This window comes from Nycticebus coucang, chromosome X (assembly GCF_027406575.1).
Source record: "Nycticebus coucang isolate mNycCou1 chromosome X, mNycCou1.pri, whole genome shotgun sequence".
NCBI lineage: Eukaryota > Metazoa > Chordata > Mammalia > Primates > Lorisidae > Nycticebus > Nycticebus coucang.
In genome coordinates, this window is record NC_069804.1 from 134,102,396 (window position 1) to 134,128,348 (window position 25,953).

Consider the following 25,953-nt stretch of genomic DNA (forward strand, 5'->3'; position numbering starts at 1 on the left):
CCCTGGGGACAGGCAGTTATTTGAACCCTGATTTGAATCCTGTGCCCCTGACTGGTGAGCCTGTGCTCTGCACCCGTGCTCCATCCCCAGTTTTGCATATTAAATGCTATCTCTCTCTGGAAAATCTTTCCCTTCACCTCTTCCCAGCATATCCTGCCCCATCCCTCAAGATTCAGCTCAGGTGCAGCCTTCTTAATGAAGCACCCCCTGATTTCATGTTCCTCTCCCCAACAGATATGATCTCTCCTATGGCTATGATTTGGGGGTGGCACATCTGTGCTGGGGTGTAGGGGGGTGTTGGAGAGGCTAGGAAGGAACAGATAGGCCGGAGGGCTCTGAATTTTGCATGGGGAAGCTTTGCACATATGTACTAACATGGCTATAGGAATGTGATCTAGTCATGGAAACTAGACTTTTTGAATCCCATTCTTGAGAAAAAGGGCCTGGGGATTTTTACTTGTAGTAAGTATAAGTAGTCTTGGTGACTATTGTGATCAGGCTTATTTAGGAAACACTGTTCTATTTTAAGTATCTCAATTTACAGATGAGAAAATAGGTTTAGAAAAGAGAAGTGGCTCACCCAAGGTCACACAACTAGTTAGTGACTGTAACAGGACAGAGATGAACCTGTTTGGCCTGAATGTACCTCCTAGCAATTTCATATTAAATTTCCTCACATGCAGTGCTGTGTCTCATCCATTGTAGATCACTTAGTAAGCTTGTATGAATGAATGAATAACATTAGCATCCCCCACCTTCCAGAACTTTATAAGAGCAGGACACTGGATAGGTAAATTTCAATGAAGCACAGACAAAAAGAGGTGGAAAATGTATTTGGAACTGAGCCAGTGGCCAGCTTAAGTGGGGAAAGCAGAGGGCATAGGACAGAACACAGCACTGTACAACCCCCAAAAGCTTCAGCTTTGGACATGAGAACAGACAAGATGTTCAGAACGTATTCTTTAAGTTCACTCCTAAATCCCTGGTTCACATGTTGGTTCTACTCTCTGACACCCCACCCCCAAATCGCTGTCACTTTCCAGTATAGGGTCATCCCTTCTCAGTCAGGAGGAAGAACAGATGACAAAGAAGCTCACTCACCTGATGAGTGTGCAGAACTGTAAGAACGATGAATTCCTTAGCGCTCCTACAGAGAAAAGAGGGAACAGGAGAGGAGTGTATCATGCACTAGGTATTCATCTAGTACAAGAAGCAACACCAGAATTTTCCCCTGGGCTGCATTCAGGTATATGGATTAGGACAGCGGGAATATGAGGATCTGCACGGATGCCTTGCTTCCCATCATTTGTGGAGGCTGACACAAACCATCCACATTCATCCACACAGGCATCCAAAGATGCTTTACCATTACCTCTGAAGTTGCCATTTTTCAGGTCTTCATTTTCTATTCCTTCTCACATTCTCTCTGTAGAAATCCCCAAACTTTAGGAATAATTTTATCTGTCGACTAGAAAATTCTCAAGGAATCGCTTCTCGGCCTTTTGGCTAAGATCAAGTGTAGAAAATTCTCAAGGAAAACTAAAGTCCTGAATTATGGAACTCAAAGTCAGAGAGTCCTGGGAACCATGTACAATGATTACTGGTGATTTGGTCTTTAAGCAAGAGGCGAAACTCAGAGGAAAAACCCAAAGGAGGTCATTTGGTCATCATGACTCATATTCGGCAGATTTGTTTTAATTGAGGGACCAAAAAATATGAAAGCCAGGGAGGAACAGATGGAAGCCAAGACTCTCCAGGTAGCAAATATTCAAAAGGATGAAGAATCTGAAACTCTTGCGACAAGAATTACGCTAGTGATCAAAGAGGCTGTGAGGTATGAAAATGCTCTCCCAGGAATATATAACTGTTTAAAAGAACTAAATGAAATGGAAATAGTTTGCCTTGAAGGAGCTTCCCCTCTCCTGGTTGGCCTTTTTCAAATGTTTATGGGAACAAAGGCATTTAAGAAGTAGAGTCAAGACACCTTTGATTCTGAGTTGTCAAGAAATGCCAAGGCCCCCTGTTCAAAGGACTTTGAACATTTCCCACGTTTGGTGAGGCCAACTTCAGGGATGAATCAGCCCCAAGGTCTGGGAAGTTCCTGAGAGAAGTGAGGAGTCGTGTTCCCAGGAAAACACCAAGGAAAATCCTTTATCTTGAACAGTGAAGGGGCATAACATAAGTTGCATTATGTGACTTGTCTGCTCCAGCCTTTACCATGTCTCCCCATTTCATTCAGGACAGAGCCACAGTCCTTGTAATGGCTCACAAGGCTCTCCATCATATGAACCTATCTTCTACAACTCTCTCCTTTTCTTATCTGACTCCAGTCCTACTGGTGTCTCCCTTGTTCCTCAATCATGAAAGACATATTTCTGCCCCAGGGCCTTTGTACTGGCTCTTCTCTCTTTCTCCAACACCCTCTTCTTTAAGTTTTTCTTCAAATGTCACCTTCTCAATGAGGCCAACACTGGCCCTGTTATTTAAGAGTCTCATGCTCTGCCGACTGAGCTAGCTGGGTACCCACGGCCCTGCTATTTAAAGTTATATTCTGCACCCCCATACCCAGCACTCCTGATCCTCTACCTGAATCTACTCTCTATTCTTCAGTAACATTTATCAACCTCTAATATACCATATTATTATTTATTACATTACTGCTTATGGCATGTCTTTTTCCCCTAAAAATGTAAATTCCAATGAGCTGCGGTGTGGGGGGGTGTGTGTTGTCCATCTTATTTAATGCTGTATCTTTCTTTGGTGCTTAGACCAGTGCCTGGTTCATAGTAGGCACTTAATAATTAATATTATTAAATAATAAATAAGTAAACAAATGACATGGACCCCGGAGGTTATCAAAAGAGTGAGCTCTGTTTGACCCTGAAGGAGCTCCAGGGTCCTCATAAAATCAGGCTACCTTGTTCTAGGGCGCAAAGATATCCAGTAAAAGCAAAGCAGTGACTTCCAAGAGATCAAACCGAAAAAAACCCAACATGCCCTGATGGAGTTGAAGGAACTCACCCCATATTGGTGTGGTAGTGGAGTGAAGATGAAGGGTAAGGAAATGCAACAGACAACTGAACTTGGAGAAGAGACAAAATAAAGGTCATAGGGAACCAGGCACATTTCACTGAAGGAATTGAGTTGGAGGAGAAGCACGCCAAGGAAGACCTGCTCTGGACTTCAGGAAGGAGCGTTCCCAGCCCGCCAGAGCTAATAAGAGGGTACTGTTCCACACACAGAATACGAAGGCTCCCTTTGAAAGCCAAGGAGGAGTTCTGAGATCAGGTGGGCTAGGGGGGACCCCACAAATATGAATGGGATGAAAATACTCTAAGCCAAGAGGGATTGAAGGAGATGGAGGCAGAATGGGGCCACACTATGCAAAGCCAGGGGGAGGGGGTGGGGAGCAAGCAAGCACACGTACATGCACATGGTTCCACTCAGAGGAAGATAGCCAAGGTACTCAAAACTGAGGTTAGCCTGGGAAATTTAGGGCCCTTACCCCTATTCTCTCATTCCCTCTCAGCAAATCTATGCCAGGGCATATGGATGTGGTGTGAACGTGGGGCAGGGGAATGTGTGTGGTGTGTAGGGTATGTGGTGTGTGGGGTGTGGGGTATGTGGGGTGTGGGGGGTATGTAGTGTGTGGGGTATGTGGTGTGTGGGCTATGTGGTATATGTGGGATATGTGGTGTTTGGTGTGTGGGGTGTGTAGGGTGAGGGGTGTGGTGGTGGGGGTATGTGGTGTGTGGGGTGTGTGATGTGTGGGGTATGTGGTATTTGTGGTGTGTGGGAGGTGTGGGGCATGTGCTGTGTGTGGTGTGTGCAGTGTGTGGGGTATGTGGTGTGTGGTGTGCGTGATGTGTGTGGGGTATGTGCTGTGTGTGCGATGTATGTGGTGTGTGATGTGTGTGGGGTATGTGCTGTGTGTTTGGTATGTGGTGTGTGTGGGTTATATGATGTGTGTGGGGTATGTGGGTATGTAGTGTCTGGGAGGTATGTGCTGTGTGTGGGGTATGTAGTGTGTGTGGTGTGTGGTGTAGGTGGTGTGTAATGTGTGTGGGGTATGTGGTGTATGGGGGTTATATGATGTGTGTGGGGTATGTAGTGTCTGGGAGGTATGTGGTGTGGGGGGTATGTGGTGTGTGGGGGTTATATGACGTGTGTGGGGTATGTAGTGTCTGGGAGGCATGTGCTGTGTGTGGGATATGTGGTGTGTGGGGGTTATATGATGTGTGTGGGGTATGTAGTGTCTGGGAGGTATGTGGTGTGGGGGGTATGTGGTGTGTGGGGGTTATATGACGTGTGTGGGGTATGTAGTGTCTGGGAGGTATGTGGTGTGGGAGCTATGTGGTGTATGTACACACACACAATGTGTGTAGGGGAAGGGATGGGCGGAGACAACGTGATTGCTCCCCATTTACAGATGGTGGTGGTCCCCTGACACTCCCTTTCTCTCTCACCCTCTGGGGAGGGTGTTAAAGGGTCACAAATGCCGTGGGAAGAATCCAAAATGGCAAGTTCCCTTCCTCAATCCACTGGCCAGGGACTCTTGATTTTATTCTCTTTGTTTTTTGTTTTTTGGCATGGGAGGATTGGGAGGAAGAAGTGGGAACAACGTCTTACTTGCACGGTGCTTATCTCAGAGTGTTCTTTTAATGGATTCTCACTGGGCACTTGGTCTGTCCCACTGCACAGCAACTCAAACACGGAGCGGTTTAGGCGAGGAGCTTAGCCCAGTGGAGGGAAGCGGAGGTGAGGCTCAGGAAGGAGGTTCTTCGTGTCTATTCACATCATTGGGAAAGGCTAAGCCAGGATGTGTGAGGCCCCCTAGTGACCCTGAATGTCTGGCCCCTGAGGTTCTGGGATAGCTAGCAGCCCTGTCTGGGACTTCTGTGCCTGGCAAGATTCTTCTTTCAGGGTCAGGGAAGACAGTGATAGCCCGATGCCACTGACAAGACAAGGGTAGGAACACTGGCTCGGCTCCTGCCAAGGCCCAAGAGGACCCTGTTACCTGATGAGTTCTATGAACCTCTCCCTGGAGGCTTCACTCACGTCCTCCTCATTAATAGCCACAATCTGGTCACCAGCCAGGAGCTTGTCCTCAGAGGGGCCTCCTGCAGAGGAGAGGAGAGAGGCATGAGGGTTCAGGGCTACTGCGGGGGAGCACAAGTCTGGGCACATCCCCAGTGCCTGAGAGAGCTGAAGCGGGTATGGGCCTGCAGGAGCTGATGCGGGCTGAGTGGTAGTGGCAGGGGTGCTATTCAAGCTCTCTGCTGCTACTACCACTGCTGCCTAGAGCAGAAGAATGAAGAAAGAGAATGGAGTGGACCTCCTTTAGCTGAGTCTCATACTCAGATGAGGTCAGTAAATGCTTTCCTGGCTTGGTTCTAAAGAAGGACACAGACTTCCATTTCCAGGACAGATTTGCTTAGGCATAAGGATTGACTTCCAGACTACTGGAGGTGGTACAGCTGACAGGGGGAGGTGGAGACATCTTCTTACTTGAATATTATTCATACTTAATCGTCTGGAGTGATTTAGGCATTCACTTGCCTGGAGACAAGGGGATGGACTAAAAGACATAAAGGGTTTAATGTTTTTTAAAACACCTGGAAATGCTGTCTAATAAGTGAGGGGAACAAGGCACATATCCCCGGGCAATTGGTTATTTGCTTTCTCTCCTTCCCATCTTCACTGCCAAGGTTAAGAAAGAAAGCAGATCTGAGAGCCATACCTTCTTGGCTAGGGTAAAGGGTAGGAGTGAGAGGGGTAGTGCAGGGCTGTGCTGCCTCTGATGTTTATCCAAAATCTTCTTGGAGAAAAGCTTTTCGGGGACTCGGGGAGAATGAAGAGTCAGCTCCAGACTGACTCAAATTCAAAAGAAATGTTTAATGATATGTCCCACTTCCAAACCAGCCTTGACTCTTGTGTGCACTTTCAAGGGCCAGATCCCAACTGCTCTCTTTTTTCACAAAGAAATATGCTGCCCAAATTCCAAAAATGCGAACATACAAATGCCACTCGAGCACAGCCCAATGGCTCTGGAGTGTGGAGCCCATGTTCTGAGGTTGGCTATTGCCAGCACAGCTGTCAGGATTCACTGCTCAAGCAGCAGTGGCCCCGAACACACGAGGCCAAGTCTCCTGACAGCATAGTGACTTTAGGAGAAGAGTGTGATGGTGAAGTATATATTCTTTGCAGCCAGGCAGACCTGGACTCTAATCCTAAACCTGCAATTCACCAGTTATATGACCTTGGGCGAGATATTTAGTCTCTCTGAGTCTCTCATAGCTCATCTGTAAAATGGGGAAATAGCAGTACCTAGACATCAGCAGAATGTTGGGGGGATAAATGAGATGATGAATGTAGAGCACTTAAAACAGTTGATTGGTGTTGGTAAGAACTGAATAAATGGTAGTTATTATATCCTCCAAGGGATAATTCCTTCAACTCATTTCATTCCTTCTGTTTCTGCCAAAAATGCCAATTTCTTAGGTGGAGGCCTCTCTCTCTCTTGCCTGCCTCCTTTCCCCCTTCCCTCCCTCTCTCTTTCCTTCCTCCCTTCCTTCACTCATTCTTCATTTTCTCCCTTTCCTCCTTCTAATGGAAGAAGCCCTCATGGACCTCAACCCCCTGCATGGGCCCTAGCCCTTTGATGGCACTGGTAACATCAGTTCACTGTTGCTTTCATGAACAGTTCATCCACTTGCGCAACCATAATTGCTCTTCTATAGGATACTTCTTTGTCTTTCCTCACGGCCTCAAATACAGAATCAAACACATCCTCTGCATTCAGGAGCCACCTGGGCCAGAAGCCACAAGGTGGATCAGCTGAGTCCTTTCTAGAGCTATGCCTGCCAGTCCAGTGGCTTTTGTGCCTTTTGCCTGGTGCTTTCTCTGCCTCCTCACCCCCCGCCCCAACTCCTTCCTCTTCATTCTGATACCTTTTGCAGCTGACCCCTCTAGGCCTGGAGACTTCCTTCAGCGTGCAAATTCTGTCCCATGAAGTCAAAACAGGGTGGTCTGTTATTAAGGTTTATCTTTCCCAGGATAAATCTGATTTCTTATCAGAGATTCAAAACCCTTTTGCCAAACTGCATGACTGACTCTGGAACCTTAGATCAGCCATGAACTCCCGTACTAGATGTTTTTTTTTCCTTTGTGCCCTCGAATTGAAGAGAGAGCTTACAAAAATCTTTTTCTTTTCCTTTGAGGATTGCAAAATTCATCAAATTTCTGCAAGACCAGTTTGTACTCCGGCTGCTCCTCTTGACTGAGTGAGAAACTGTTGTAAACATTTAAAGCCTCAGGCCCAGCAAGTCAGGAATAAAGCTCCTTTCCGTCTGTCTTTTCTGTCAATGCCTCACAGATTCAAAACAAAACAGTGCTTCGCTCCCATTTCATTCACGATGCCAGGGCTTCACAGTTTAGCTGGGGCTGTTGCTCGTTCCATCCCACATGGTCCCACTCAAGTCCTCCTTCCCCTACAGGGCATCAGAGAGTCCCAGGGACAAACCCTGGCTCTGCTACCTCCTAGCTGAGTGACTCTGGACAAATCACTTTCTCTATGCCTCAGTTTCCCCTGGTAGGACTGATATTACTTATTTACCTTGTAGCCTTAGCTGTGAGAATTAAACAAGATGATGTAAAGCACATAATTGATACTTCATCAATGATAGATGTTATGGCCACTCTGGCATTCAGAGGTTCATTCTCCTCTCCCCTTAAACCCCACCCTGATCTGTTTCCTTGATATGTCTCTGCCATGGATGACCTATTTAATGAATAAGCACAAGTCTCCACTGCCTGCTGCTTAGATTCTTGAGAACAAGAACTATGTCTTATACTTCCCTACAACACTGCTGAGCGCAGAGTAGGCAATATATAAATACTTGTTGAATTGAATTGAATAGGTACTTTCTCATCCAAGGCATATGGCTCTTCTTTGAATGTTCTATGCAAAAGGAAAGGTCCAGACCCTATTAAACAATCTTAATACTTTATTAAAGCCCAGACTTTATTAAACAATCACCTGCAGCCTCTGTCTCGGCTCCTAAGCAGCCTCAATGGTTTGTGTCTGTCAGTCTTAAGAGGCCAGCTTTCTCGCACAGTTATTGGTTGGCAAGTCTTCCCCCATTTTTCATGAATTCCTCAGAAACACAGTTGGAGCACTTGGAAGCTGTGCTTTTGGGGAAGATATATGGGTGTTGGGGGTTAAGAGTCAGGGCTGGGAGACACTCTGAGGGTCACCTACCTGGCCTCACAGATCGGACCACCACAGGCTTCTCACTGCCAGCCACGAAGCCAAAGCCATATATAGGGTCTCGGTGAATGGTCACTTGTCGCAGTATCTCTGCTGGCAGCTGTTCACTTTCCATATCATTTGCGCTCTCTTCCTGCATCACATGACTGAGGGAAAGGGAAGATGGGAGCAAAACAAGATGCAAAGGGAACTAAGCCTCAGAACCAGCGGGAGGGACATTGGTTAGGGTTCTAGTCCTGGTACCCAGGAGTTCACAGCTCGCTTCCTACATCCTGTGGAGTCAACACAGGTAATGACTGCCTCATCTTTTAGATTGGAGAAAGAGGAATCTAGAAAGCAGAAGCCACTGTCTTCAGGGCTATCGCCAACGGAAGAACCTGGTGCCATGAGTCTGAAATTAGAGTCAGACCCTTCCTTTAAGATACGGGAACTGCAGAAGAGGCCTAATGTAAATGTTTGGCAGAAGTTAACTGGTATCACCCATTGAATTGGCCATTAACTCCCTAAGGGAAACCAAAGGGTATAGAAAATAAAACAGGAAATTAAGTGGGTAAGAAATATGAAGTTGTTTCAGAACATGGAACGTCTTCACGTGGAGAAGTCCTTACATAATTTCACGTGGAGAAGTCCTTACATAATTTAAAACTTGGGTATCTCTCAGGTTACATATCAAAGTAAACTAAGGTGGCACGTGTAAACAAATGTGCTAATGTTTAGGACCATTACCTTCCATGACTATACACAACACTACTTATCTCAGTTAATGAGACAACTGGAAAATGGCTCCTATGGGCCGGAAGGGGAGCTGCATCCTGGGACTGTCAGAAGACCTGAAACCCAGAGGAGCTGGGAGAAGAGAAACTGCTACCCTAATACCTGGGAAAGATTACAGATTGTTCTCTTGATACCCACAATTTAAATTACTGAAGCTTAGGAATTCCATAAGAGCATTACAAATGTTCTCCCATCAAGGGCAGAGGAGGCATTCTGCTGTCAAGAATGGGCCTTAGTATTCAACTGAAGAGCCCTGAAGGGTGAGGGTGTAGGGACATTGCAGCCTGTGAGGACACTGGGTGCCTGGAGCAAAGGAAGGAGGTAAAAGAGGGACAAGAAGGCCAAAGGGCAGGGCAGGGCAGGTGGAGAAGAGGAGGCCAGAGCCAAGGGAGCCACAGTCTCAGTCCCCTGACTTGGCACCACTATTGTCCCAGGCTCTCAGGCATATTAGATGGGGGCGTGAGTTCTCCAGCCTCAGTATGTATAGTTTCTAGAATTAAGGTTCCGGGTAGGGCCCTTTACAATAAGAGGACCAGGAGCTAATTAGTCAAACTAGTATAAGGTTTATAAAAGAAGTAGGAGGTTTTGACATTATGACAGTGATCCAATTGTTGATTAGCTAAGAATACCAAATTCCTCAATAACAAATGGTTTCCAGCAGTTAGGTTGTTTATCAGGACACAAATTCAATAATTAGAGAAGAGCTTTAGAACTTACGGGGGGAGTGAAGATTTAGAGTAATTGTATAAAAGAGAAATACACAGCCCAGCAAAGGAAGCTTGGGGTTGTCTCTGTCATGCAAAAACTTGGGAAGGAAGACAGACCATGGCTGATTTGAATCCAGCCACGTCTGTCCACTCTAGCTACACCCACATTGGCTTGGAGTCTGTCACCCCTTAAGGAGGTAGAAGGGGTGTGAGGATGAGGTCAGGTATCCAGAAGGCAAATTGGGGAACTGGCTCCTTCCCTCTCACATTCATATGACAAATGGTCACTTTTCAGTGTAGAGTCACTCCAAAGTTGGAATATGGCTGGCCGGTGTCTTAGACAGGCACCCTCCCAGGACAGGGGTCCCTTGGGGTGGCTGCACGCTGATGCTTCTCTCGTTTGAAGCCAGAGAACATCTTCCTGCAGCTGCTACCTCGCCTCGTCCCTGGGGCTGCTTCCAAAATGAGCCCTTTGCCTCCTGCCATCCTACCTCACTGACAATAAAAGGGCCTCTGCCTGCCATGACATTAGCTCATTTCTCACATGGGCACCATCCCAGGAAGGCTGGAAAAGGAGAACCTGTCAGGCTGCACAGGCTGTGGCAGTGGGGGCAGGAAGGCCAGCAAGAAAGACACGGGTGTGCTGCAGAAGCACTCTGGACACTGTCCCGCACTCGGCGGCGCCATCTCCCCCCAGGCGCCACTACAGTGGACAGTTTTGCTTCTTTTTCTTCTTTTGAAGCTGGGGACATTTCAGTCGCCACTGGGCCTTGAGGTACCACCGCTTCTTATGAGAACGGGCACTCCTTGAGCCAGAGGAACCAACAAGCAAAAAGCCTTTTGCAACCCAAGTCTTTTACATGACTCTTTTGACTCGTGTTTATCAATCAACAAGTATTTACAGAAAGCCTACTCAGACAGTCCAGCGCTCTGGAGGACCCAGGAGAAGTTACAGGTCTCTGCCCTCAAAGAGCTTTCAGTCTAACTGGGGGAGAAAAGACAAGTGTACACCGAACAAGGCAAATAGAGGTCTGTAACTAAGTTCCAGCTTGTGCATTCATAGGAAGGAAGGGATGAAAAAGCTGGAGAAGGCTCCAGGAGGCAGTGGAGATTGCGCTGACTGGCCAGGAAAGGGCGGAGTTGGGGAAAGAGAAAATAACCCAAGCTCTGTCCATGGATGTGCCTGATCTTCTTACACAGGGCCCAGCTATTTCTCCCACAGCCACAGGTGTGTCTCTAGATGTGATAGAACACATTCCTCCCTGGGTTGTCCCTACCTAATCCGGACTGACTGTCCCTACCTGCATTCTCCCTCAATTCTGCAAGGAGTCCTTTCCTCACGCTGGCTGAGCCTTCCCAGGCGTCTTGGGCCAGGGGAGAAACACCTCCATGAATGGGCCAGAAGGCCATTTTACCATTCAAATACAAGTTGTTCCTTCCCTCCTGGGGTTTACATCTTTCAGTGTCTGCAGCTCAGTCCCTCTGAAATTTGCTAAGTGCCTGGAGACTTGGGAGTGACACTGAAGGCAAGCAATGATGGATGACAGGAGCTCAGCTGTCCATGGGTCACATGACTACCCTCCTGGGGGAAACAGGCAATTTGACTTTGAAAGATGTTTCTGGTCCCTTCAAACAGGACAACTCTGAACAAATTATGAAGCATCCAAAGCTTAGCCCCCTCCAGCTGTGTTTCTGAGACCTGCCATTTTCTTCTGTTGTTTGCCACAAAGCACGCAATGCCTTCACTCTGTCCCCTTCTTACCCAAGGTCCCCAAAGGCACCCTTCATCCTTTGCCAGGCTTCCCTCTCCATTCAGTGACACAGGTAAAGGCCTAGCCTTTCTTTTACACCTAATGACAATAACATTTTATATCCACGTGGTTCTTTTCATTTTTACACCCATTACCTCATTTGAGAAAAGGTGCTTTCACATCCATTAGCTCCTCAGAGCCTGTAACTGTCCTGCCAAATAGACTTGGTGACCGCTCCTCCTCCATCCCAGCCTCCAAGGTGAGAGCTGAAGAAGCAGAGACTCACAGAGGCTAAGCACATCAGTGGCTCGGGCTAGAGCCAAATCTCTCAGACAGTACCCACATGGCAGCACTCCCCCCTGCACCCACTTAGGGGCCTGCGCTCTCTGGCTCTCCAGAGTCCCCACTGCAGGGCTGCCCCAACACGACAGCCAGCAGTACTTCATGTCCTGGCCTGGTCTGGACTCTCAGCCCTCATCATAATTAACCTGTCTCTGAGCCTGATATTCCATGTTGTTGGGAGAATAAAATGAGATCATGGCTGCAGAAACACTTCGGAAGGTTAAACATATCACACCAATGTAGAGGTGACAATATTACTGGTAGCATTTATTCAGGATGGTCAGGGGAACACAGAAAGGGAGCTGACGATGAGGTTCACCCACTTCATACAGCCTGGGCCCTTCCCTTGTTAACTCCTCGCTTCTGAGACAGCCTCACAATGTACTCCATTTTCTCATGTTCCAGGCTGCTCTTTTCCCACCTCAACTATCAGACAACCTGGCTCCCTCTGGATGCCCTAACTCCTCTATGGGCTAAAGTGCTCCCCACTTCGCTGTCCAAAGAGGACAGCTCAGGCTCATGTTAACAACTGTTGCTAGGCAGGATGTGGCTAAAGGACACACAGGAAATAAAATGGAATGGTTCTAAGTTGATGCTCTCCCCCCCTTCCACTTTTGGGCAGGAAGATAAAAATGTAACAAGTTACATTTCCAAGCACAGCTTTTACTTCTCCATCCCTCCTTGCCTTTGGCTCCTTTTTCTTTACATTTGGTTGACTCCTTGGGGAGTCCTGTCATTCTCCCTTTGAGACTGGCAGGATTTGGAACCATGTGGGGCCAATTAGCCCTTTGATTCCAGTAACAGGAGACTCACTCTCCTGGAAGCTCCAGAGATCCAGCATGGCAGGCTAGCAGCTGGGCTCCCATGAGATGCCATGCTCTGATAGCAGATGGCAGCCCCATCCCTGGGGCTTGAGTAGCTGCTCTGGGTGCCCTCTTGTAAGGAGCTTGGACACAAGCCCTTCTATATATATATATATATATATATATATATATATATATATATATATATATATATGTATGTATATATATGTATATAAAGCCCTCACCTGTTACTTCAACTAGCTGTTCCTTATTCCAGCAGTGCTGCTCAGGCTTTAAAGTACATACTAATCACCCGGGGGTATTGCTAAACTGATTCTGATCCAGTAGGTTTGGAGCAAGGTCTGAGATTCTAACAAATTCTAGGGTGGTGCCCATGCTCCTGGACCATAGACTACGCTCTGAGAAGCAAGGATTTAAAAGAATGCTATTCTTAGACAACGAGAGAGCCACAGTCAGGTGGGAGGACTGAGGTACTTTTATTCCATTGGGTCATGGCATTGAAGGCCCCAGTTAAGACAAATGTTATCTTTTGTGGACACATAAATTCGTGCAAACAAAGGACCTGCTGGTTGAATCAGACTTACCTCAGGAGAGAATAGGGAAGGTTTGGAATGGATATGAAATAAGAGAGGTACAGTTGTCCTGGGGAGAAGAAGAGAAAAGATCTGGAAGAGGGGGGGACTGTTCCAGGGGTGGGAAGCTGTAGCCTTCTAGATCTATAAAGTGTGGTCTTTTGACTGAATCCAAATTTTACAGAACAAATCCTTTTATTTTGTTTTTGTTTTTCTCTCTCAAATCTCAAGTCCTCCACAACCTGCAGATGGGGTAGGCGTTCTCCCTACTTGCCAAAGCTGCCCCCATGCCATTGCTCTTTCTTTCTGCAAAAAATCCTGCTCCTTTAAGAAACCTGCTTGCTTCCCATCTCTACCACTCCCTGTACCTCCCTCTTTCTACCACCTTTACCAGTCTTCCTAGGTAGGCCCAGCATTCACCAAAGACTTTAGTTCCTAGTCACATGTGATCTTTCTGTCCACTCCAACTCCTTTTCTTATCATGGTAAAATATACATAATATAAAATTTACTATTTAAAAAAAATTTTTTGAGACAGAGTCTCATTTTGTCGCCCTTGGTAGAGTGCCATGATGTCACAGCTCACAGCAACCTCAAACTCTCGGGCTCAAGTGATCCCCTTGCCTCAGCCTCCTGAGTAGCTGGGAGTACGGGCACCAGCCATAATGTCCGGCTATTTTTTTGTTGCAGTTGTTCATTGTTGTTTAGCTGGCCCGGGCCGGGTTCGAACCCGCCAGCCTCAGTGTATGTGGCTGTCACCATAACCACTGTGCTACAGGTGCTGAGCCTATTTTAACAATTTTTAAGTGTACAGTTCAGGGATATTAAGTACATTCACATTGCTATGCAACCATCATCATCCATCTCCAGCACGTTTTCATCTTCCAAAATGGAAATTCTGTACCTACTAAATACTAACTCCTCCTTCCCCCTCCCCCAGGGCCTGGCAACCATCATTCTTCTGTCTCTATGAATCTGATACTCTAGGTATGCCATATCAGTGGAATCATACAGTATTCATCACTATGCAACACTAGCTTACTTCACTTAGCATAATGAATGTCTTTAAAGTTCATCCATTGTTCAGATAGCATGTATCAGAATTTCCTTCAAGTCTGAATGACATTCCATTGTATGTATGTACCACATTATATTCATCTTTTGATGGACACTTGGGTTATTTCCACCTTTGGCTTCTTGTGATTTTTTTTTTTTTTTTTTGAGACAGTCTTACTATGTCGCCCTCGGTAGAGTGCCATGGCATCACAGCTCACAGCAACCTCAAACTCTTGGGCTTAAGCAATTCTCTTGCCTCAGCCTCCCGAGTAGCCAGGACTACAGGTGCCCACCACGACCCCTGGCTATTTTTGTGTTGCAGTTGTTTAGCTGGCCCAGGCCGGGTTTGAACCTGCTACCTTTGGTGCAAGTGGCCGGCGCGGTAACCACTGTGCTATGGGCACTGAACCGGCTTCTTGTGATTCATGCTGCTATGAACATGGGTGTATAAATATCTGTTGTAGTCCCTGCTTTCTCTTCTTTTGGGTACATACCCAGAAGTGGAATGCCAGATCTGATGGTAATTCTGGATTTAATTTTTTGAGGAACTGTCATACTGTTTTCCACAGTGGCTGTACTAGTCACATTCTCCCCTGCAAAGGTTCCAATGTCTCCACATTCTGGCTTACACTTGTTATTTGGTTAGTATGTTTTGTTTTATAATAACCATCCTCACGGGTGTGCCCACTCCAACTCCTGATATTATTGGCAAATCGATTTCCACAACTGCTTCTTCCACTTACCTCACTGCATCATTATTCACCTAAGCCAGTATTTTTCAACTTATTTATCTCACGGTACACTCAAACCTATAGTTAAACTTCTAGAGCACACTTAAATTACATTGATCAAAAAAAAGAATATACTTACTGTGCTTTGAATTGCTTTCAAAAATAATTAATGATCTTTTTTTAATAATCTCACTTTTATTTTTCCTTACTGATCTCAAAGGATGACACTGCAGTTCTTAACAATGTGAACTTTTTTTCTGTTGTCGTTGCAGTCTGGCCAGGGCCAGGTTCGAACCTGCCACCCTAAGTCTATGGGGCCAGCGCCCTACTCACTGAGCCACAGGTGCCACCCTTTAATTAATGATCTTTACCAATTTTTGAGGCACACCTAAGAACCTTTCAACCTGCACACCAATTGGAAATCACTGACCTAAACTTTGGGTCATCATCAGATAGTGAGTGCACTGCCTCCCAAATCTCCTCCTCAACATCCCACTCTCTACTACATCGTCCATCCTGCCAGTTCACTGCCACAGGTCTTCCTCTGTAGGAATCATGTGAATGTATCATGATCACCTATTCACCTCCCACTGGATGTTCCATTTTCCTGGAAACCTCCTCCTCTACTTTTTGCATGGCCAACTCCTCATCCTTCAAGTTTCAGCTGAAATGTCACTTTTTCCAAAAGGCTTACCTCGAAGCACTTTCCCCCAGTTATTTATTTTCTTATTCTTCAAGTTCTGTCTGATATTCAATTCCCTTCATGTCCAGATTAGAGTACCTGGTCTATCATCATGATCATTCTCTTGCCAACACCTTCCACTCCTTTACTTCCCTTCCCTCTGCTACACTCATCTTGCAAAACCTCACTCCTCTGTGGTGAACTCAACCATAAGCATTCTCCATGCTTGCATCAGAGTAGCTGAAGGTAGCTGGAGAAAAATCACACAACTGGGTTGCTGGCTTTTGCTTTAAAATGCACAATCTTGACCCTGGTATGGCCTCTCAGTGCTATCTGGTCATCACCTTCTCACTTTCCAAGATGTCTCTCTCTCTCGGAGACAGAGTCGCACTTTGTCACCCTCAATAGAGTGCTGTGGCATCACAGCTCACAGCAACCTCTAACTCTTGGGCTTAAGCAATTCTCTTGCCTCAGCCTCCCAAGTAGCTGGGACTACAGGTGCCCACCACAACGCCTGGCTATTTTTTTAGTTGCAGTTGTCATATTTGTTTAGCAGGCCGGGGCCAGGTTCGAACCCGCCTGCCTCAGTGTATGTGACTGGCGCCCTACCTACAGAGCTACGGGTGCTGAGCCCAAGATGACTATTTCATAGTCATGTCTCTCTCCTGCATCCTCCTCACTTTCCCATTTGCCCCAAGAAATCTCAGCTGATAACCTCATCCCAATATACTACTGAAAAAACAGAAGCCATCAGATGAGAGTTCCCTCATCTCACCACCAGTAAATCTACACACAACCCTGTCTACATCCATACCCATGTTTTCCATCTATTAAAATTGATAATGTTTCTTTTCTTCTCTCAATGGCAACTCTGTTCCCTTATGCTCTGGTACCATCCCCTCTCATCTTCTCAAGGATTTTGCTTCTTTGGCCATTCGCTGTCTTCACTAGGTACATCATCAATCTCTCATGCTACCAGCTAACGAAAACCACTCATCCTTAAGAAAACAAACAAAACCCACCTCCATCAACTCCACAATCCCCTTGCAGTTACTGCTCCGTTTTTCTGCTACACTTCACCACAGAATTCCTCAAAAGGTTTTTCTACACGTATTGTCTCCACTTCTTCATCTCTTTATGCACCTTGATCCACGATCATCTGGTTTCCACATTTATCACTCCACAGAGTTGCTCATGCTTGGGCCTCCATGGTCATCTCTCAGTTCTCTACTTACTCAACCTCTCAACAGCTGTACATATAGTTGACCGTTCTCTCCTTCTTGAGGCCCTCCCTCCCTCCCTTCCTCTCCCTTCCTTCTTCTCTCTCCTCTCCCTTCCTTCCTTCTTATTTATTTTCTTTTGTGACAGAGCCTACCTCTATCACCTTGGCTAAAGTGCTATGATGTCATAACTCACAGCAACCTCAAACTCCTGGGCTCAAGTGATCCTCCTGCCTCAGCCTCCCTGAGTGCTAGGATTACGGGCACCCATCACTGTGTCTGGCCAGGTTCCTTTTCTTAGTCTCTTTTTGTGTGCTTCTCCTTCCCTACTTAATCACTATTCATTGGAATTCTTTGGAACTCAGCCCTGGGCCTTCTCTTCTCTCTCTACTCTCCTTCCCAAGGTGATCTCATCTAGTCCCCTGGCTTTAAATACCATCTATATTCAGAAAACTCCAAAATTTGCATTCTTCCCACACCGCTTCTGTGGGTTCCCAAATTCACATACTCTGACATCTCTACTTTTTGCCTCACAGGAATATCAAACTTAACATGTCCAAAATTGAACTCTCGATTCCCGTCCCCTCAAGCCAACGCCTCCTTCAGCCTTCCTTATCTCAGTACATGGCATCATCTCTTCAATTATTCAGGCCAGAATCCTAAGAGTCATTCTTGAGGCTCATCTCTCCCTTTCCTGCACCCCTGACATCCAATCCCTCAGTTGGGGGATTGTATACTATTGTGTAAGTATTGTCAGTTGTCACTTTGAAACCCATCCAGATGTGACCAACTCTCTCCATTTTCATGGCTAACACCCAGTTCAATCCCCCAACATGTCTCCTGTGGGTTGCTGCAGCAGCCCCCTTACTGGTCTCCCTAAATCCACTGCTGCCCCCTTCTCAGTCTGGTCTCTACAGCTGCTGCAAAAGTCCAGATCAGACCCCTCTGCTTAAAACCCTTCAGACATTTTCCAAGGCAAGTGAATAGTATCCAAACTCCTTTTGCACAACCCACAAGGCCCTGTGTGATCTTCTGCCCTCCTTGCCAACCCGGCCAATGCTACTCTTTTCTACCACAACTGGCCCCACTGGCCTCCTTTTAGTTTCTCAACATACCGAGGTCTTTGCCACCCTAAGGCCTTCCCACTTGGCATTCCTTTCTTTTCTGTAAACACTTTTCCCCATTTTTCACAAGGCTGATCTTTTATCCTTTAGGTTTCCACTTAAATACCACCTCTTCACAGAGGCCTTCCCTGGAAACTCTGTTCATTTCTTTCATGAGATTCATGATAATTTGTCATTACATATTCTTTTCTGTGATTACTTGGCTGTAAACACTATAAGAATGGGGAGTATGTCTCTTTTCTTCAACAATATATCTCTTAACGCTTAGATATACCTGGCACCTAGGAAGTGCTTAGTAAATATTTTCTAAACAAACTGATGGCATAGATAGGAGTGATTCTGAGGTGTAACAGATTAGAATCCTCTGGCCCTTCCATGCAATTCATTATCAAATACCTACTGCTTGTATCTGAGCCTCAGGCAGTTTTCTGCGTGGGAAGTCTGGTCCATGGGAGAAACCCCTCCACATCTCTGGCCAAAGGCAAAGGTAGGGAGAGAATGGAGTCACATGAAGAGTACAAGGAGGGCTACAGTCTAAGAAGAAATGGGGGACAGCATGAATCCAAGTCTTGTATGGGTTCAAGGACGGGAAATCCAACAGCTATTCCTTCTCAGGGGAGGAATGTTTTTTGAAGGGTAGAAACCTGTTCTTTCAGATTGGCAAGAGGCAGTGGGGTGGGCAGGACAACTTTGACTAGTCCTTCCATCTCCTGAAAGTCTCTGGATGGCTGATGTGGTGACTTTCCCAGGGCAGCCTTCCTCTTTCCCTTCAAGGTCTTCATGGCCCTGCCACTTCCTCTTTAGCTGAGCTGGAAAATCTTCTGGAAAAGCTGCTGGTCTCTGGATTCTTGTTCTGGTTGTCCAAACATTTGCTTTCTCTCAGTGGGCTGGAATGGAGATATCTCTCACCTGTTCTAGCAGGTAGGGAGACCAAGGTCATCTGTCCTTCCACAAATACTTGAAATCCCAGCTTCACCTAGCAAAAGACCAATCCCATCATGCTTCTACGAGGTGGCTACAGAAACCCCTGTCTACAAATGCCCCCTCCCCTTACCCCTCCTCCCCTCAGGGGCTACACATTCAAGAGATTCGGACATGTTGTCTAATAGGCCAAGACACGTTCCTAAACCCTCCCTGCTGGGGCTGCCAGCCCAGTGCCAGATGTGAGAGCTGTGCCAGATGTGAGGCTAATGCCATATGGATTGTGGGTCACAAGGTCTGAAGCTGCTGCCACTGAGCCGTGGCACAGTGGGGATATCCTTGTGTTTTAGCCCCCACTCACCTGTCACTGGCAGAAGCAGTGAGGGGGAACTGGAGCCATGAAATATTCATGGGCCATTGAAGGAGTTGTCATGTTACTCCAAAGAGCCCTGGGCACCCCCGCCCCCACCCTCCAGGCACCATACCAAGTGATTGTGAAGGAGGCAGAGACAGACAGAGATTGACTGAGCCAGAGGGGAGAGATGAGGAAGAAAGGGAGAGACAAGCAAGAGAGGAAGACAGCTGAGCAGGAAAGGGGCCAGACAGAGCCCAGAGGGAGAAGGGAGGGGAGGCCGCAGAAAGAAGACAGGAGAGGAGAAATGAGACAAGAGGAGGGCCTCACAGACAGCAAAGGAGAAACAAACAACAGGCTTGGGGAAGGCAGCCCCGCAGACAAGCTGTGCCACCAACTCTGATGCCTTAGCTTTTTAGAGGTCCTCTCCAGTTCCTTACTTGCTGCCTTTGCAACACTCTGGAGCGCCCCCCCCTCCAGGCTCTGCCCTCAGGGCTCCTACTGCAGCTGCAGGGCCATGTGGTCTTGAGAGCCCTCAGGTAGAAAATACAGAAGTAAGGTGATGAAGCTGCTGCGGGAAGGGACAGCTATTATGCAAATCAGAAACTGCATGAGGAAGAGATCCAGAATACCTTCCTGACTTGGGCCTATTTCCTAGCCACCAGAGACTATAGTTTTGATCCAGAGAAAGAGATCAAGAGGAGCCAATAGGATGGGGAGAGAATTCCAGAAGGTGGTGGGGAATGATTATGATGGGAAGAGTGGAGCTGACAGGGAAAGGAGCAGCAGGCCTGAATTCTTCCCCTCAGTGAACACATTTCTCTGAGGCCAGACGGGGCCACAGAGCTCAGGCACAGTATGCTAAGCCAGGAGAGGGTCCCTGGCCACCCAGATCTCTCTCCTCTTGGATCCCAGAGTTTAGTGTGCCAAGGGCTGAACCGTAAACAAAACTTGGGAGGGCAGACTGGGGGAGCAGGTGTGGGCAGGAGCTTCTGGGAACTTCCCAACAAGTAGCTGCCTCCAACAGCCAAAGACCCAGGGCTCTAGTAGCACCCTCTGCGGGCTGCTTGGCGGGCACTGGCTGCACAGGGCTCTGGGCAAAGCCTCCTGAATCCAAAAGGGGGCCCATTCGGTTGGCTGGCTGTGCTGTCTCCCTCCTTTCTGTGAGGCTGCCAGACCTGGGCCACCAGTCTTTGATGCCCCAACCCCTGACTTTTGGCTAAACTCCTGGAGAATCTTAGAGTCAGCAGGGACCTTGGAAGTCATTTACATTACCCTGTCCATCTTCTGCTGATTGCCAGAAACGGTGGAAGGAGGCTTTCTAGAGGAGGACTGCAGCTGGGTACTATGGGAAGGGCCAGATTTGGTGACGCAGAGAGGGAAGGCACCAAGAATAGGCCCTGAGACAGAAAGGAGCAGGGGTTGTGTGGCAGGGGACATGAACACAGCCTGGGCAGGGGAGGGGGTTGCTGGGGAGAGGTTAGCTGGGGAGCAAGAGGCCAAAGCTGACCCAGGGTAGATAGTGAGTAGGCCTTTCCCTTACTCCCTCTCTCATGTCTGACCCTGCAGGGACACTAGTGCCCCCTCTCCACCTCTACCCCTCTTTGGGGAGCTTGTGATGAGAGAGGCGGGCCAGGGTAGTCAGAGCCTGGCACAGTCACAGACAAAGACACGTGTACCTCGGTGCTTTACCTGTGCACATCTGCTACCTGTCCCCGAGATGAGGCAGGTGTTGCCTGAAGCCCGGGCCTTATGTCCAGCAGGCACAGGGCTGACCTCTTGTGAGGGAGCAGCCCTGGCTCCTTCTTGTGTACCATCTCTGAGCTGTCCAATCAGGAACACAGCCCAGGGGCAGAGCAGAAATTAGGTCAAGAAGCCACTAGTCAAAGGAAGGTATGTGAACACCGGCCTGATAAACTCACATCACCCCAGACAGAGGCCTCCAGAAATGCCAAACCACAGCCTCAGGACAATAAGGCACCTTTTATTCTACCTAATCCCATTTTCCTGCTGAGAGGGAGGAAGGAATTATAAGGCCTTTACTAAGCCAGGGTCAGAAAGGGGGGAGGGAGGTTGGTGAACCTTCCCCCTAAGAATAAAAGCCGAGGGCAAGAGTGTGTGCTGAGTTACTAGTTCCCAGGGCATGAGCTAGCACCAAAACACTCTGCCCCTCCTCCATGCTGTCAGTTGGGAAACCCCTGTCTGTTTCCTGGAGATGAGTGACAGTGAAATTACAAACCTCAAAGGGCCTGTGGGCTTGTCTTTGGGTGCAGCAAGGACAGGCGGGGAGTGGGGGTGGAGAGGTAAGAAGATTGCATCTTACTCTACAACCACGCTTGGGGGAAACAGAATCCCAGGGAATCCTAAGAACTCACAGACTCCCTACTCGGCAACACCAATTCAATGATGGTGGACCCCAGAGCCATTTCACTAACGTAGAAAAGCAGAATCAAAAAGGGCAAAGAAAAATGAATTTTTTTTCCTAACCCTTAGTTACCCAGTAACATTCTATTAAGCAGAAAAGCCCTTCCCCAAGCATTCAGGTTTTGGCATTACAGTGTAATTGGTTTTTTTTGTTTGTTTGTTTGTTTGTTTTAGTGATTAAAATCTATAGAGCTGGGGCTGTCTGTTGCAGAATAATGCAAGCTCTGCTCCTATCTCTCCCTTCTTATGAGAGGAATAATAGCACAGTTGCTTGTGAGAGTCAAGGGCTCCTTCCACCAGCTTTTTAGATAGCATTCATTGCTTTGTTCCTTCATTCAACCCCAAAGCTAACACTCGGAAGATCCCCCTCTCATGGAGGCAGGAAGGAGGCAGGAAGGGTGGACCACCAGCAGATTTGCTGAGATCCAGCCATAGTAATGGAGACCATAGTCAAGCTCACACACTCCATTATGCCCACAGTGAAGAGGGTCTATGTGAAGCCAGCTATGCGAATGAGTCAGGGCCAACGGTGGGGAATTACAAATAAGCCAACTGCAGGGCCAGATATGACACAGCAACAGCCCCAAGAGACCTGGCCACATATAGGTTTCAGTGTCAGGTCACAGAGGCCAAGCTTGGGGTGGGGATATTAATAGGCACAGAAATACTACTAATGCGGTTCCTGCTATTGAAGTCCTAGCCTAGAAACAAGTCCCCCTCTCTCCCCAGGAGGTAGGAAGATGGCTTTGCCCAGCATTGTAGGGAAGGCTCTAAAAACTTTTTAGAAAATAATTCCTAATAGAGGTACTCAGATAGAGCCATAATATCGGATTAACAGCTCCAAGCCAGCAGACCAGACACTTGTCTAATTAATAAAACTTATAAAGCAGAACAACTTATTGATGTTACAGGCACAGCACTTAGTACAACAAAACCCAAATCCATGCAGAACACTCTATCTTGTCTAAGAAGTCCTTTCTCTGCCAAATTGTGCAATCTTCTTCCTTACTGCAAACGGGGCTGGGGAATGGAGAGGACAGTGCAGAGCTCTGGGCAACTGGCTTGGGGGAAGGGACCTGAGGGAAAGCAAATCTCTGCCTCATGCACAAATCTGCCAAAGGGTAACTCCAATCTGGGCTTCGCAGTGAGAGATCTGAGGTGGAATCCCAACTCTGTGGCAGGTTACTTAACCTCTCCTGCCTCAGTTCCTTCATCTAGAAAATGGGGCTCATGATAGCACCTACCTCAAAATACCTACAAGGTTAAATATATATCAAGTGTTGGTGCAAAGTAAGTGCTCAATCAGCAATGGCTATTAGCAATTATTACTATCATTATTATTAGGCACCTGCTAGTAGGATCTGCTGTCCGGTTATAGTCCACTCAGTTTGCCTTTCTCCACAGGCTGTAATGGAGGTGATCTGAAAATTGATTCAAACCTCTTCAGACTTGGGCCCTGACTTCAGATCTACAGAATAAATAAGCTTTGCTGTAGGGGAATCAAATTCTATTTTATTACTTCATTAAAGCCAACCTCTCATCATATTTCTGGTTGTTAACAGTGGGGGACTGAAGCGAGACTGGGTTGAAATCCCAGCTCTGCCTCTCACTAGCTAGGAGACCTTGGGCTTTGTAGACCTCTCTGCCTCAGTTTCCTCATCTGTAAAATGGGGATGTTATTACTGTCTACCTCATAGGGTTGTTGGGAAGATTAAAAAAGATGATGCGTGTAAACCATTAAGAGATAAGCCCTGCACACAAAGTGCTGAGCAAATGCCAACTATTTTTCTTATTATGCATGAATTCTTACTACTAGGTAAAGAGCTTAGCACAATGTTGGGCACATAGTAATAGTAACTACTAGCACCGTGAGAACTCCTGATAAGGTGAGATGAGTGACTGCAGGTGGCAGAACACAAGGGAGGTCTGGCTGTTCTCTGAACAGGAACTAGGTGACTTAGGATAAGGGAGACTTGTCTTTGCAATCGCAGGCCCCCTCTATCCCGTGAATTTTACACAGCCCAAGAAAAGCAAGTGACAGGTGTGCTCCTGCATATCCCCCCACTTGCTAACGTTTGTGCAATTAATGCCCCCCCCTCCCCACTCCTGAGTGTTCTCGGATTAACAGCTCCCATCTCAGTTACACAGAGCCTCTGAGGCCTCACTTCCCACCCCACACTCCCCGCCCCACCCCCCTGCAGGCCAGTCCGGTTTCGGCCCTAAGGAAGCAGAGGCGCTGGGGGGTTGGGGAGGCAGCTAGAAGCCCCTAGCCCTTCCAGTGGGCATCTCCCCGCCCCGGGCAGAATGGCAGAGAAGGAGTGATCCAACCACCCCTGCCCACCCCGTCGCTTCCCTCCCAGGTTCTGGCTCTCTTCGCTCCTTCTCTCCGAGACACCCTCCCCCCACCAGCAGAAAACTTCCTTGCGCGGCCACTTTTCCACCGGCCTCAAAACCTCATCCCCGTGCATATTGCCTTCCAATGTCCTTTTTGGTGGCGCCACAAAGGGGCCCGCAGGCTGCTGGCGACTCAAACGAAACCTTGGGGGCTCCGGGTGGGGGATGGAGAGGGATGCGGTCGCTGATCGGGTGCGCACCCAGGAGAGGGACCCATGCCGGCGCAGCCCCCAAATCACTTTAAGGGGCCGATAAGGACCCTAGCACTCAGCTGTTGACCCCCCCAAAACTTAAAGATCCTGCCTCAAGGGCCAAGCGCCCAGCTTTTGGCCCTTGCTCAGGTGCCCCCCAACCTGGCTGCTCAGAGTGCGGTACTTACTGTTGGGCCCTCTCAGGGCCGGGGCTGGGCGGCTGCCCGGCCCCGGGAACCCTGCCGCTGTCTACCTCTCGCGCTGCCCGTGGCTGTGCCCAGCGCCGACGGTAACAGCAGCGGCGTCTGTAGGAAGAGAAAGATCACGCTTGCCTTAGAAACCCAGCCCCTGCTGTGACCAGAATCTTAAAGAAGGAGGCGACTGGCTCGGCCCCAGAGCCGTGGCTGAGGTGGCGAACTAGGGAAGGAGCTTGTAAACACAGCGTCTGCTGCCTCGCACCGCTTGCAAACCAGCGGAGGGAGCAGTCGGTGCCGCCCCGCCAGAGGACACCTTCCCTCCCCGCCAGGGATGGGCCCCCGCTGCGGAGCTGGGGAGGAGGAGGCTCGGAGGACACAGATGTGCGGATAATCCAGCTGCTGCTTGCTGAGCACTTACTAAGCACCAGGCACTGTGCTTTACATCCATTTTCTTGTTCCAGCATCCCCTCCTTTGTACAAAAAATTAAACAGGCTCAGAGGAGGAAAGCAAATAGCCCTCAATACACGAACTACTAATAAATGATGGGGCCAAGATTTGGCCAAGATTTCAAACCTGAGGGATGTTGAATTTGGGGTTGCCTGCCTCAAAAGCTACCTTGCCCTGCTACTGCAAAGCAGTATTGGAATACCTGTGTCTCCTCCTCTGGTTTCCCCATTTTTTCTGATGGGCACTAGGGACAAATGGCAACCTTAGGTTGGTTTGCCTGGGGAAGTGGGGACCTGGGAGGCAGGATCTTGACTGCAGTGCCTAGAGCCAGGGAGTGGACATCCCTCTTTATGACAGTTTCTTCCTCTTGCATTTATTATGCACCTATTAGGTGCCAGGCCCCAAGAGAGGTGGAAAAAATCTTAGCCCAAGTGTCCATCCTGGGATACAGGTACTGAGCCTGTGAGATCTGATTGATGCCAGAAGTGTCAAGGGGGTGGTGGTGCAGAGGTCCTAAAGGAGCAAGCAACCAGTGTTCTCAGACACCCCTCCTCTGGGAGCCACAGGTAGGCGACATGGGGAGTGAAGGGGCTTGCAGAAACAAGGTGAACACTCTTCCCCATGGAGCTGATTCTGACTCCTTCCTGTTACTGAAGTAAGGACCCACACCAACCATTCCTCTTTAAAGAACAAGCAGAAGACAGCCTTTTGGGGAGACTGAGTTTCATGATTTCCCTGTGGGAGCTGCCCTAAGCTTCATCCCTTGACAATGGCATTCTGAGGTGGGAAAGATCTCTTTCTTCTTCCTTCCTGGGCAAAATGATGAAATAATACGGCATTCCTATCCTTCTATTCTGATCATTTTTAAAAGAATGGGTTAGAACTTGTATTTCTTCCTGTCTTACCATTACTTACCCATTCAGCAAATACTTATTGGCATCTCCTGTGGGCCTGGCTAGGGGCAGGGACCTCCAC

At 47.9% G+C, this 25,953-nt stretch overlaps 1 protein-coding gene across 11 annotated transcripts in view; it reads right to left on the minus strand.

Moving 5' to 3' along the window:
* The window catches only part of FRMPD3 (FERM and PDZ domain containing 3), a 159,095-nt gene that overhangs the window by 80,811 nt on the left and 52,331 nt on the right, over positions 1-25,953 (minus strand). For 4 of the 11 annotated variants that reach the window (XM_053581089.1, XM_053581098.1, XM_053581086.1 and 1 more), the window contains exons 3-5: positions 8,261-8,415; positions 5,018-5,120; positions 1,102-1,147 (exon numbers count right to left, since the gene is read on the minus strand). The exons of 1 other annotated variant lie outside the window; for it this stretch is intronic. In XM_053581089.1, the coding sequence (XP_053437064.1) occupies positions 1,102-1,147; positions 5,018-5,120; positions 8,261-8,408 (297 nt within the window). In that variant the 5' untranslated portion in view covers positions 8,409-8,415. Of the gene's footprint in view, positions 1-1,101; positions 1,148-5,017; positions 5,121-8,260; positions 8,416-24,521; positions 24,612-25,953 lie in introns of those variants that run through there. 6 more of the 11 variants (XM_053581087.1, XM_053581096.1, XM_053581097.1 and 3 more) reach the window with 5 other exon arrangements.